This window comes from Plectropomus leopardus, chromosome 9 (genome assembly GCF_026936395.1).
Source record: "Plectropomus leopardus strain MGB_pleo_1.0 chromosome 9, ASM2693639v1, whole genome shotgun sequence".
NCBI lineage: Eukaryota > Metazoa > Chordata > Actinopteri > Perciformes > Serranidae > Plectropomus > Plectropomus leopardus.
In genome coordinates, this window is record NC_142184.1 from 4766311 (window position 1) to 4779766 (window position 13456).

General features: G+C 38.9%; 2 protein-coding genes across 3 annotated transcripts; one reads left to right on the forward strand and one right to left on the reverse strand.

Annotated features, from left to right (window-relative positions):
- Nucleotides 1-629: 629 nt before the first annotated feature.
- LOC148188653 (tubulin alpha chain-like) lies at nucleotides 630-7296 on the reverse strand. 2 transcript variants are annotated; one of them, XM_088081747.1, is made up of 4 exons: nucleotides 7139-7296; nucleotides 2534-2756; nucleotides 2288-2436; nucleotides 630-1846 (listed from the first exon to the last, which is right to left on the reverse strand). In XM_088081747.1, exons 1-4 carry the CDS (start codon nucleotides 7139-7141, stop codon nucleotides 866-868), a joined length of 1356 nt encoding a protein of 451 aa, XP_087937873.1. In that variant the 5' UTR covers nucleotides 7142-7296; the 3' UTR covers nucleotides 630-865. The 2 variants fall into 2 exon arrangements, with proteins under 2 accessions (XP_087937873.1, XP_087937872.1); XM_088081746.1 differs by lacking the exon at nucleotides 7139-7296 and adding an exon at nucleotides 5482-5633.
- Nucleotides 7297-9327: 2031 nt separating this feature from the next.
- Nucleotides 9328-12556, forward strand: LOC148188654 (tubulin alpha chain-like). Its single transcript, XM_088081749.1, has 4 exons — nucleotides 9328-9486; nucleotides 10791-11013; nucleotides 11111-11259; nucleotides 11400-12556. The coding sequence occupies exons 1-4, from the start codon at nucleotides 9484-9486 to the stop codon at nucleotides 12375-12377; spliced, it is 1353 nt and encodes a 450-aa protein (XP_087937875.1). The 5' UTR covers nucleotides 9328-9483; the 3' UTR covers nucleotides 12378-12556.
- Nucleotides 12557-13456: the final 900 nt, after the last annotated feature.

Consider the following 13456-nt stretch of genomic DNA (forward strand, 5'->3'; position numbering starts at 1 on the left):
CTTTTAAAAAACAAAAAATCAGATGTTTCATTTGGAAAAAGCAGAAAATAAGATAAATTAGCTCAAATTAGTTAGAGTCAAACAGTAAATATATCCAGGTTACGTTTGATTTGATTTTTTTCTGAGATGGTATGATTTAAAAAAAAAAATAAAATAAAAATGGAAACATAACCAAAATGGTTCAGGTCTCATCTTTTAAAGAAAACGAGGGGTTAATTGGTCATTTTAGAGTTTTGAGTGGCAGATGCACCAGTGCATTAACTTGCAGAAATCTTTTAAGTTTTTTTGTTGTCTTATCTGACACTTACATGATCAAACACATGTTGCATTTACCACAAATCAGATTATTCACTGGATTTATGATACATTTAAAGTTATTACAATAATCTTTTTGCAAACATCATAACACAGACTTCTCAAAAAGAATAAAAAAGCAAATACATAACTTTACTTTTTGCAGCTCAAAACAACAAAAGATTTAAAAGTAGAATGTGAACACTGTTGGTACTGTAAGTAGTGTAAAGCTATTTGTCAAACTATGATTCCTTATCTGATGACATAAACTTAAATAAATACCTGCCTAAAGGCCATTTTTCATTCTTGGGGAAAAAAAACCAGAAACAAATAACTTCATCTGTTGCAAGAAATTTATTTAGGACAAAGCCAAACTCACAATTCTTTAATACCACTTTGAACATTGATGTCTGTAGAAAAACATTTGTTTCCTTTTTATCTAGTGCTTTATGTCCCTTTTAATACTCCTCAGGTATAACAGCCAAATTGGTGATTAATAGACATTTTGGAACATATTGAAGGCCAAATAGAATCGATGGTTTCATGTTTAACTTTTGGCCTTTTTGCCCCTTTAATACTCCTCTCCCTCCTCCTCTCCCTCGCCCTCAACGGAGTCGACGCCGACCTCCTCATAATCTTTCTCCAGAGCCGCCATGTCCTCTCTGGCCTCAGAGAACTCTCCCTCCTCCATCCCCTCACCCACATACCAGTGAACAAAGGCACGCTTAGCGTACATCAGATCAAACTTGTGGTCGAGCCGAGCCCAGGCCTCTGCAATAGCAGTGGTGTTGCTCAGCATGCACACAGCCCTCTGGACCTTGGCCAGGTCTCCACCAGGAACTACAGTGGGCGGCTGGTAGTTGATGCCCACCTTGAAACCAGTGGGGCACCAGTCCACAAACTGGATGGTGCGCTTGGTTTTAATGGTGGCAATGGCAGCATTGACATCTTTGGGCACCACATCACCACGATACAAAAGGCAGCAAGCCATGTATTTACCGTGGCGAGGGTCGCATTTTACTAACTGATTGGCCGGCTCAAAGCAGGCGTTGGTGATTTCGGACACCGTCAGCTGCTCATGGTAAGCCTTCTCAGCGGAGATGACAGGGGCGTAGGTGGCCAGAGGGAAGTGGATTCGGGGATATGGCACCAAGTTGGTCTGGAACTCTGTCAGATCAACATTGAGGGCGCCATCAAAACGAAGGGACGCAGTGATAGAGGACACGATCTGACTGATCAGCCTGTTCAGGTTGGTGTAAGTGGGACGCTCGATGTCGAGGTTCCTGCGGCAGATGTCGTAGATGGCCTCGTTGTCCACCATGAAGGCACAGTCAGAGTGCTCCAGGGTGGTGTGGGTGGTCAGGATGGAGTTGTAGGGCTCCACCACAGCCGTGGACACCTGGGGAGCTGGGTAGATGGAGAACTCCAGCTTGGACTTCTTGCCGTAGTCGACGGACAGACGCTCCATCAGCAGGGAGGTGAAACCGGAACCGGTGCCACCTCCGAAGCTGTGGAAAACCAGGAAGCCCTGAAGGCCAGTGCACTGGTCCGCCTGAGGACACAGAGGGACAGACACAAAGGGACAGACACAGAGGGACAGACAGATGTGAGATCCAGTGGAGAAAAAAATAAATAAATCAAGCTTGAAGTTTATTTAAACACTTGGACAGGTTTGAGCACTTCTATTAAAATCTATAAACCGATCTGACACTAAAAAGCTACAATTTAACCGCCAGCCACATTTCACAAAAAACTTGAGCCAATGTTGAATAGATTGAACAGAAGAGGGTCATAAATCTTCTCGTGCATAGATGTTAACCATCAGATGAAGTGACACCAGCAGATTATTAGTATCATTATTAATAATGCTGTCCTCTGGGGGCAAAAACTGCATAATAAGACTTTGAACTTATTTTCAAAATACATGTACTGTAGTCACACTGATCAGTTCTTGAGGATCTGAAGTAACTTCTCCTGCTCTGAAGTTACCCACCAGTTTGCGGATCCTGTCCAGCACCAGGTCGATGATCTCTTTGCCGATGGTGTAGTGTCCACGGGCGTAGTTGTTGGCAGCGTCCTCCTTGCCGGTGATCAGCTGCTCAGGGTGGAACAGCTGCCGGTAGGTCCCACTGCGCACCTCATCTGAAGAGACAAAAACAAGGAATCAGTTGTTGTTTACAGTTTTCATGTGTTTCACTTTTGCCTAAATTCATCTTCAGACAGAAGAGATGACACTTACCGATGACGGTGGGCTCCAGGTCGACAAAAACGGCTCTGGGGACGTGCTTTCCAGCTCCGGTCTCACTGAAGAAGGTGTTGAAGGAATCGTCTCCTCCTCCGATGGTCTTGTCACTGGGCATCTGTCCGTCCGGCTGGATCCCATGTTCCAGGCAGTAAAGCTCCCAGCAGGCATTGCCAATCTGGACACCGGCCTGACCGACGTGCACTGAGATACACTCACGCTGGAAGACAATTTGAATAATTTAACATTAAATATCACCAGACATCTGTTTTAAACATGTCTAAGAAAATATGTGAGATCATTATCCCCACATGTTGAAGGCAGCTCTAACACTGAGGTCCAAAGAAGAAATGAAAGGACTTTTTGAGGAAGCAGATACCATATCGTCATGATCGAGTCACCTGACACACGCAGGACATTTCTTTACCGTCTTAAAATCAATCTGTCCATTCAGACAAACACATAACTGATTATCAATGCATAAAATTTGATTAAGGCAGAAAAAATATCTCATGTTATCTCAAGTATGTGTGGAAGAACAATTTTCTAGTCGGCTAAAAATGGAGTTGTGGTTACAGTTTCCACACCCTTGGAGCTTATAAAACCAGTTCCTCACAACATTAAAAGACAGAAAAGTGTTTGATCCATTGATGGTATTATAAAGCGTCTTCCAAAGCTCTCCATGTTGCTCTTGTCCTGTATGATTTAATCTCTAAAATGACCAAATCTTTATGAACTCCTGAAGCTGCTTGACAACCAGTTGATCATTTGAATGAGCTGTGACGCAGCAAAACATGCAGGACGAGGGCTCAGGGCTCGGAACACAGATTACAGTTTTAACATAAAATAATTGAAAGACAAAATTTAAAGAAAACCCCAAACAAAACATTTAGGAAATGAGGTACACACATATTTATAGACATAAGGCCTTTTTATTTTTACATGTTGAAAATATTTTAGGTAAAGTATTATCTCATTTAGAAATACAGGAAAGAAAATAAAATAACACTTTTTAATTATCAATATTTTGCCAAAATAATCAAATTATTAATCCAAAACTCTGCTTTCTTGTTGTCCAGTTGGACACCAAACCTTATATTTTCATAATTTAGAACAATAATTTGATCACTGAGTCAACCTGTACTGAGAAAAATCCCAAAATGTCCTTATGAAAAGGGAAAAGGGTCCAGACCAAATTTTACTCTTTGACAAGTGGATGGACATCAGTTTTTCTTGTGCTGTATTAAGATGCCTTTCAAACCTGAGCAAAAAGGTTTAATTCTCTTTAAAATAAATACATTTAAAAAGGGCAAAGGCAGGGAGCATATTGCAAGAAATTGGGAAAAATGACTATATATATATATATATATATATATATATATATATATATATATATATATATATTTCTAATATATTAGAAAAAAAATCAGAAAAACTATATTTATGATTATTTAAATGATATTCAAAATACCTTATATGCATTTTGGAGTTGTGGTTACAGTTTCCACACCCTTGGAGCTTATAAAACCAGTTCCTCACAACATTAAAAGACAGAAAAGTGTTTGATCCATTGATGGTATTATAAAGCGTCTTCCAAAGCTCTCCATGTTGCTCTTGTCCTGTATGATTTAATCTCTAAAATGACCAAATCTTTATGAACTCCTGAAGCTGCTTGACAACCAGTTGATCATTTGAATGAGCTGTGACGCAGCAAAACATGCAGGACGAGGGCTCAGGGCTCGGAACACAGATTACAGTTTTAACATAAAATAATTGAAAGACAAAATTTAAAGAAAACCCCAAACAAAACATTTAGGAAATGAGGTACACACATATTTATAGACATAAGGCCTTTTTATTTTTACATGTTGAAAATATTTTAGGTAAAGTATTATCTCATTTAGAAATACAAGAAAGAAAATAAAATAACACTTTTTAATTATCAATATTTTGCCAAAATAATCAAATTATTAATCCAAAACTCTGCTTTCTTGTTGTCCAGTTGGACACCAAACCTTATATTTTCATAATTTAGAATAATAATTTGATCACTGAGTCAACCTGTACGGAGAAAAATCCCAAAATGTCCTTATGAAAGGGAAAAGGGTCCAGACCAAATTTTACTCTTTGACAAGTGGATGGACATCAGTTTTTCTTGTGCTGTATTAAGATGCCTTTCAAACCTGAGCAAAAAGGTTTAATTCTCTTTAAAATAAAAACATTTAAAAAGGGCAAAGGCAGGGAGCATATTGCAAGAAATTGGGAAAAATGACTATATATATATATTAGAAAACCATCTTAAAAAATGAAAAAAAAATCAGAAAAACTATATTTATGATTATTTAAATGATATTCAAAATACCTTATATACATTTTGATCACTTTTTTCCAGGTCATTTCATTGTTTTTTTTTTCTTTCCTTTTTTCTATTTCAACTTTTTGTAACTTTGTACTAATTTATTGCCATTTAAAAAAAACTGAAATCAATCAATTTTTCTCAGCTTCAAAGAGTTAAAAAACAAATTAAACCGTCCAAATATAACGTGTGTACTTTCATATGTTACCCAAACGGACTCATTTTGCACTGAGCGAAGTCTTTCCCGTTAGAAAGAAAACAAATAACTCCATCTGCACTTATTATTACAAAAAAAGACAGTTAAATCTTTATGTTGCCACAAATCATTAAACACTGTTACCTGCTCTTCTTTGACTTTTCTTGTCTTCTTAATCTCACCTGCACAACCTTTGTCTTCTCTGTTTTCTATTATGTTTTGTGCAAATCAATGTTACATCTCAGGTCATTGGGGCCGTTTGTTAGCTTGAGCTAATGTTTGGAAATTAGCTAACGGCGATAAACGGTTAGCTTAAAATGACCTGATTAGCCTAAATGTGGTCTGTAAGCCTCATTAAATCAAAACGAAAACGTCTCATTGCTCCACACTCACCATATTTCCTGACGATGTGTCTAAAAAGGTTGAAATGAGGATGAAAAGGCTGATTTGAGGCTCACTGCTGCACTTTGAAGAGAGCCGAGTGAGAAACTATCGAGTTTAGCTCGGCGAAGCTTTTTATACTGACGTTACAGGAGCAGCGGAATCTGATTGGTCGAAACTCTCAGGAGCTCGTTTCCTATTGGTTTAGAGGAAATACTCGTCAAACCGGCCTTTTATCACAATACAGGTGTTACTGACAACTTTAAACAAGATTTCATTGTGTTCATAGAGAAACTGCCAACCACTTATAGTCCCTATAATACATGTAAAAAAAAAAAAGAAAAGAAAAAAGGTATACATCTATATCTAAGTCCACGCTCTCATAATAATAATAATAATAATAATAATAATAATAATAATAATAATCTTTATTTGTATAGCACCTTTCATACAAGAAATGTAACACAACGTGCTTTACAAGAAAGAAATTTTAAAAACACATAAAAGACATAATAAAACCTGCATTTAAAAATGTAAGAAAATCAGAATATAATACATAGAATGCATCTGCAAATGGATAAAATCCACTTGATAATGTTAGTAAAAGTAAGATAAAGTAAGGAGAACAATATAATGGCCAGAATGCATAAAAATAAAATGGGAAATAAGATAACTAAAATATAACCTACTAACAATATTCATAAAATAAGCATAAAAACAGAGTATATGAAAGGCATAAAATCACTGAAAATACAACATCTTAAAGATGCAGCAGTACACAAGGGCAAAGCAGAATGCAAAGCAGCTGAATCAGAGCAAGTTAAAGGCTCTTTTGTGCTCCCCGTGTGTTTACCTCTATGTTTCTACTTTTGTTTTTATTGCCTTTTTGTTAAAAAAATCCCCTTTCCACTCTTGATTTTTAATATACCCCGACTTATCTATTTGTATCTGATTGTGTTATAGCATCATTTCCACCATTGCAGCTATACTCTATCCTTTGTTGCATCTACTCCCTGACTAAAAAAACAATGGTTAGCCATGGCAGTGTGACACAGGTCCATTGTTCTTCAGATTTATATTTTAAAAAATAATAGTAAAGAAATTAATAGGTGAGCAGCTTAAATCATATTTCTTAATTAAATTCACATATTCTAAAAAAAAAAGTTAAGAAAAAGATTATGCATAAAATAACATAGATACATATATATAGATATAGATAAGATATGATAAATTAGAAGGGGCCGGCAAATGAGGACAGAAATTATTATACGAATAAAAAGAACAAGAGAAGAAAAGGTAAACATGAAAAAAACACACAATAAAGTAAAAAAAAACTAAGATTTGTCATTTTATGCCGTAAATCAACAGAGAAAAGGCTTACGACGATAGAAAAGGCAAAGTCAAGAAAGAAGCTCCATCAGGACAAAAGTCATAAATAAATTAGTTAATATCGTGTCTGTCTGGGGTCCAGTCTGCCATTTATTTTGCAGCGACATGCATTTTGTGCTGCTCTCTGCTGCCACGCCAGACCGTGTCCACTGCATGCAGAGCGAGGATTATGTAGGTCAGACATGTTGCAGCCACATTCACATCCTCCATCCACATTTACTCCTCTTCTCTGAGACTCAAACAATAACTCTGAAAAAGAAATATCTAAAAAATCACTTACCATGATGGCTCGTCAATATTATGCAATGTAATGAGACAAGCCAGAAGGGAGAGTGTGTGCGTGTGTGAGGGGTGCGGCGTCTGTCTGAGGCTGATCTGCTGATGCACCTCGCTTCCAGACTCTGCCTCCGGAGGACAACACATGAAGTGCACAAAATCTAAAAACTCCTCCTCCCTCTGCCGCAGTAACTGTTTCACATCCAGGGCAACAACCAGGACACTGCACCTGAGACAGGAGGACTGTGTTCAAGATGTGATGACTTGGTTCTTTTGGATGTGCAGTCTGTTGTCCAAAATACAGGATGTTTATATAATCCTGAGACCAGAAGCAGCCAGTTTAGCTGGATGTAGATTCACAAGTCTGTCCCTAATATGATGGAGAAAAAACTGTTTTCTGCTGCAGCTACTTAAAATAGTCTGCGAAAATGAACCATGTTGATAAAACTGATATTTCTGTCAAAATTCAAGACCACTCTGCCGTTACAACTTTTATTGTTATCATTCAAGCCAGGAGTCCTGCAAAAAAACTAAACAAAACAACACAAAAAAGACAGAAATCACATCATTGATTCGGCTGAAATCAAAAGTTCAGTTAACTTAACTTTTTACAATAATGAAAAAATATACCAGCTAAAGTTGGTGGTCTCGTGCTTTTATGGGTACTGTTTGCAGGGCAGATACAGTCTGATGGTGGTTAAGGTGGTAGACCAACCAGTTAAACCAGTGCCCAAAACAGCTGACCTTCCAAGATCATACAGTGCACCTACACTACGGTGGCCCTGATAAGTCAGCACACTGCAACTTATGAAAACATATGCAAAAAGAAAAAAAGTAGATTTACTCACATATTGCACTTAAGTATAATTTTGAGGCACTTGCACTTTATTTTGGTATTTCTGCTACTTTATACTCCACTATAGTTTACAGCCTAATTTGGTACCTGATAATGTAGTTTTCATACACATCTATTTGATAACACTAGTTATTAGTTGCTTTGTGATTCCAGATTATTGATACAAAATGTAATTAATTATTATGGATTGAACCCTGGTTGTATATTACCTAAATGCATCACTAATTCTAACGCATTATTCTGAAGGGAACCATTATACATTAGGAGTTTGGTACTCTGAGTATTTTTGATGCTAAAACGTTATACTTAACCCTTTGAAACCTTTCACATACATTTGAACCTTGAAACCTGATCAAAGTTGTGTGACTTCTCTTTAAAACATGGCTAAAAGGCAATAAAGCAAATCAAAGCGATGATCCACAAATTGCAAGAAACTGGGAATCGGTGAGCAGAAGATGACCTGAAAATAAGTTTAAAAAGAAAAAGACAGAGGGAGAAATTATTATTATTGTTATTTGTATTATATATATTTATTTTATTTTACATATGTTATGCATTCTGTGCACTAAATTTTTATCCTTAATTTATCTTACATTTACTAGTATTATCAATTGGATTTTATCCATTTGAAGATACATTCTATGTATTCTATTCTGATTTTATTTTATTTTTACATGCATGTTTTATTACGTCTTTTTGTCTTTTATGTGTTTTGATGTGAAGCACTTGGTGCATTTAATTTCTGTCTTGTAAAGCACGTTGGGCTGCATTTCTTGGATGAAAGGTGCTATACAAATAAAGTTTATCATTATAATTGTATTCTAGATTATTTTATCTATACGTGTATTTGTTATGTTACAAATCCCCATATGTTATATGGGATTTTTTTTTTTAATTGTTGGGGTTTTTTAAAAAACTTTTTTATTTTCTTTTTTTTTAGTGGGTGGTTGGGGGTACATTTCAGGTAATGCATAACTTGTAATTTCTAGTGTTTTTGAAAGAAATCAAGCCAATTTGCTCAGGTTTCAAATGGTAAAGTAGGATTTTGAATGCAGGACCTTTACTTTTAACAGAGTATTTCACTCTGTGGTATTAATATGACCTTTATTCTTCCTCTACCTTTGCATTAGGGACAGACAGGACAAAAACTGTGAATCAGCATCCAGCTAAACTGGCTGCTTCTGGTCACAGGATAATGTAAACATCCTGTATTTTGGACAACAGACTGCGCATCCTAAAGAACCAAGTCATCGCATCATGAACACAGTCCTCCTGTTTTATCCTGTTGGTCCTCTGGATGTGAAACAGTTACTGCGGCAGAGGAAGGAGGAGTTTTTAAATTTTGTGCACTTCATGTGTTCTCCTCCAGAGGCAGAGTCTGTGAGCGAGGTACATCAGCAGATCAGCCTCAGACAGACGCCGCACCCCTCACACACACACACACACACTCTTCTGGCTTGTCTCATTACATTGCATAATATCGACGAGCCATCATGGTAAGTGATGTTTTAGATATTTCATTTTCAGAGTTTTTGTTCGAGAGTCTCAGAGACGAGGAGTAAAGGAGGTATAACTCATGGTATTTCTGTGACGTCACCCTTTCTTCTCCTCACCATAACACCATAGTGAGTCATTGTTTACTTGTCAACATGGCTGCTGTGTCAAATAAAATTATTGTTGATTTTCATGCTTAATAGAAAGGTAGTTCGATGCACTGTAAGCCAACACCTCTTTCATATCACGTTAATTTGTTCCTGTTTCTTTATCTTGATTTTAAGATCATTTTTAATGCATTTAATGTCAACATTGTTTAGTGAACCATGTTAAGATGATGATGCTTTTATGTGACCGACTTTCAGATCTTCTAACATATCCCTGTTCATTATTCACTGTTGAGAAAAACGAATTTTAGATAGTGGAGGATGTAAATGTGGCTTTTTAAAGGGACAGCACACTGCATCATGTCTGACCTACATAACCCTCGCTCTGCATGCAGTGGCCACAGTCTGATGTGGCAGCAGTAAGCAGAATAAAAAATGCATAATGCTGCAAAATAAGTGATAGTCTGAAGCTCAGAAAATAAGAGCAGTAATGGCTTTTCATGCAGGATGGGGAAGATGGATTAAATGGTCTACGCACTGCCATTTTGCAGTTCATTTAAAATCTGTGTAAAGTTAATTCGGAGATTTGTTTCAACATACTTTATAAATGTTGGAAACTGATTGTTGAAAACAAACCCTTTACTATATTGTACTGAATTATAGAGTTGGACGGTTGACTGTTTTTTGACCATTTTCCTGTTTTAAGATTTTTTGGACGGGCCTAAAATCATAGCTCGATGACGCACTGGAGCTACTGTATACTTTGCATAATCCCGCCCCTGATAATATAGCAATGTAAAAACGAGAAGCATTGGCCTCCGCTCCTCCAGCGGACACACCCCCAGCGTTTCAGATCAGAGAATACTGTGCATTTTTTCGTGATTTTGAAACCTTCTTTTACATACTGCAATTTTGGTCATTCAAATTTGGTCAGGTGTTTAATAACACATCTCTCTGTGATGTGACAAACTCAGAACAGATTTAAATTATCACTTAACGCGGACTTTAAAGCCTTTCCAACAAAAACGCCCTCTTTGTGAAGAACTTCGCACCATGGTTTGAATGTCCCACTTGTTCGGAGTTTAGCCCTTTTATATCAACAATTAAAGCAGATGTTGAGATTTAGATTTAAGGAGGTATTTATAATGCTTGAGATTTATAAAAACTGGAATCCAAATCTTCCTTTGTTCTCTCCACAGCGTGAGTGTATCTCCATCCACGTCGGTCAGGCCGGTGTCCAGATTGGCAATGCCTGCTGGGAGCTTTACTGCCTGGAACATGGGATCCAGCCGGACGGACAGATGCCCAGTGACAAGACCATCGGAGGAGGAGACGATTCCTTCAACACCTTCTTCAGTGAGACCGGAGCTGGAAAGCACGTCCCCAGAGCTGTTTTTGTCGACCTGGAGCCCACCGTCATCGGTAAGTGTCGTCTCTTCTGTCTGAAGATGAATTTAGGCAAAAGTGAAACACATGAAAACTGTAAACAACAACTGATTCCTTGTTTTTGTCTCTTCAGATGAGGTGCGCAGTGGGACCTACCGGCAGCTATTCCACCCTGAGCAGCTGATCACCGGCAAGGAGGACGCTGCCAACAACTACGCCCGTGGACACTACACCATCGGCAAAGAGATCATCGACCTGGTGCTGGACAGGATCCGCAAACTGGTGGGTAACTTGATATCACAAGGGATCCATTCCTAGTTTTGATTCACAACATGAAAATTAAAAGACAACTGTATCTCACATGTGCTGAGTGTCTATCCTTCTGTGTCTGTCCCTCTGTGTCTGTCCCTCTGTGTCTTCAGGCTGACCAGTGCACTGGCCTTCAGGGCTTCCTGGTTTTCCACAGCTTCGGAGGTGGCACCGGTTCCGGTTTCACCTCCCTGCTGATGGAGCGTCTGTCCGTCGACTACGGCAAGAAGTCCAAGCTGGAGTTCTCCATCTACCCAGCTCCCCAGGTGTCCACGGCTGTGGTGGAGCCCTACAACTCCATCCTGACCACCCACACCACCCTGGAGCACTCTGACTGTGCCTTCATGGTAGACAACGAGGCCATCTACGACATCTGCCGCAGGAACCTCGATATCGAGCGTCCCAGTTACACCAACCTGAACAGGCTGATCAGTCAGATCGTGTCCTCCATCACCGCGTCCCTTCGTTTCGATGGCGCCCTCAATGTTGATCTGACAGAGTTCCAGACCAACTTGGTGCCATATCCCCGAATCCACTTCCCTCTGGCCACCTATGCTCCTGTCATCTCTGCTGAGAAGGCTTACCATGAGCAGCTGACGGTGTCCGAAATCACCAACGCCTGCTTTGAGCCGGCCAATCAGATGGTGAAATGTGACCCTCGCCACGGTAAATACATGGCTTGCTGCCTTTTGTATCGTGGTGATGTGGTGCCCAAAGATGTCAATGCTGCCATTGCCACCATCAAGACCAAGCGCTCCATCCAGTTTGTGGACTGGTGCCCCACTGGTTTCAAGGTGGGCATCAACTACCAGCCACCCACTGTAGTTCCTGGTGGAGACCTGGCCAAGGTCCAGAGGGCTGTGTGCATGCTGAGCAACACCACTGCTATTGCAGAGGCCTGGGCTCGGCTCGACCACAAGTTTGACCTGATGTACGCTAAGCGTGCCTTTGTTCACTGGTATGTGGGTGAGGGGATGGAGGAGGGAGAGTTCTCTGAGGCCAGAGAGGACATGGCGGCTCTGGAGAAAGATTATGAGGAGGTCGGCGTCGACTCCGTTGAGGGCGAGGGAGAGGAGGAGGGAGAGGAGTAGGGCCTTCTTACGAAAGTTTAACCTTTACTTGAAAGTATCATTCCTGAACAATACACAGGAGCACAGTATCTTGAATTTCTCTTAAGATGTGTGACTCTGTGTTCTTAATGTATCACCGTAGCTATAAAAAGCCATTTCAAGGGTTTGTGCACTGCTAATAAATCTGGGAAAAAAACATGCCTTCTTGTTTTGTTTTTCATACTGCACAAACATCTCAGAGGAATTTTGACCTGTTGGAGCTCCCTTATCACTTTATAGGACCCTTCTGGATGAGAAATATAAACTTAGTTTAAAAACAGTGTTAAGAAGTGATTGAAGTACAAATGAAATGGAACAATTTCCAATCATATGGAGACCTCTGGTGGTGGGGTGAGAGAAAAAGGGTCAAAACCAGGTCAAAGGAGGGTTGTGATCACAACTGGTTTCAAATGCTAAGCAGTGGTTAATATGGTAAATATCTTACTTACTTAATATCTTACATGCCTACTCACTGAACAGTTTTAGTGTCCTTTACTCAGAAACATTGATTTTTTAAAAAATATTTCCAATTATCAAGGTCAGAAGTCAAACATTATTTTCATCAAGTACTTTATAACCAAAGTCATTGTTTTTATTTAGACCAACAGCTATATTCTTAAAAATATATACATAAAAACCTTTGTTTAATGATGACAAGGAATAAAATGACATCTGGTTGAATTTTCAAATGATGGATGAAGTTGGCTCGTCTTCTTTAAAAAATTAAATTACAAAAAAAAAGAATATGACAGTTCTTATTAAAAAACTAAGACTTGAGCCGCTCACTTATAATTTTCCAGCCAAGCCCAGAGTCTTGGTGGTGCAGGCTCACAACCTCAGCTCTGGGTCTAAGCTCAGCTTGGCTTTATATGTAATATTAAATTAAGACTTAAAAAGGTAGCCTAAGTCTGGTGTTGTAGGGGTTAACACCATGGATGTATTATATTGAAGTGGTTGGCACCGTGTCTGCTCAGCAGCAAGGTGCCAGGTTTGATTCCGGTTTGGGGCAGATTTGGACTTTCGGTGGGGGGCCCATCTCTAGCACAATTTATGTAAGTTTG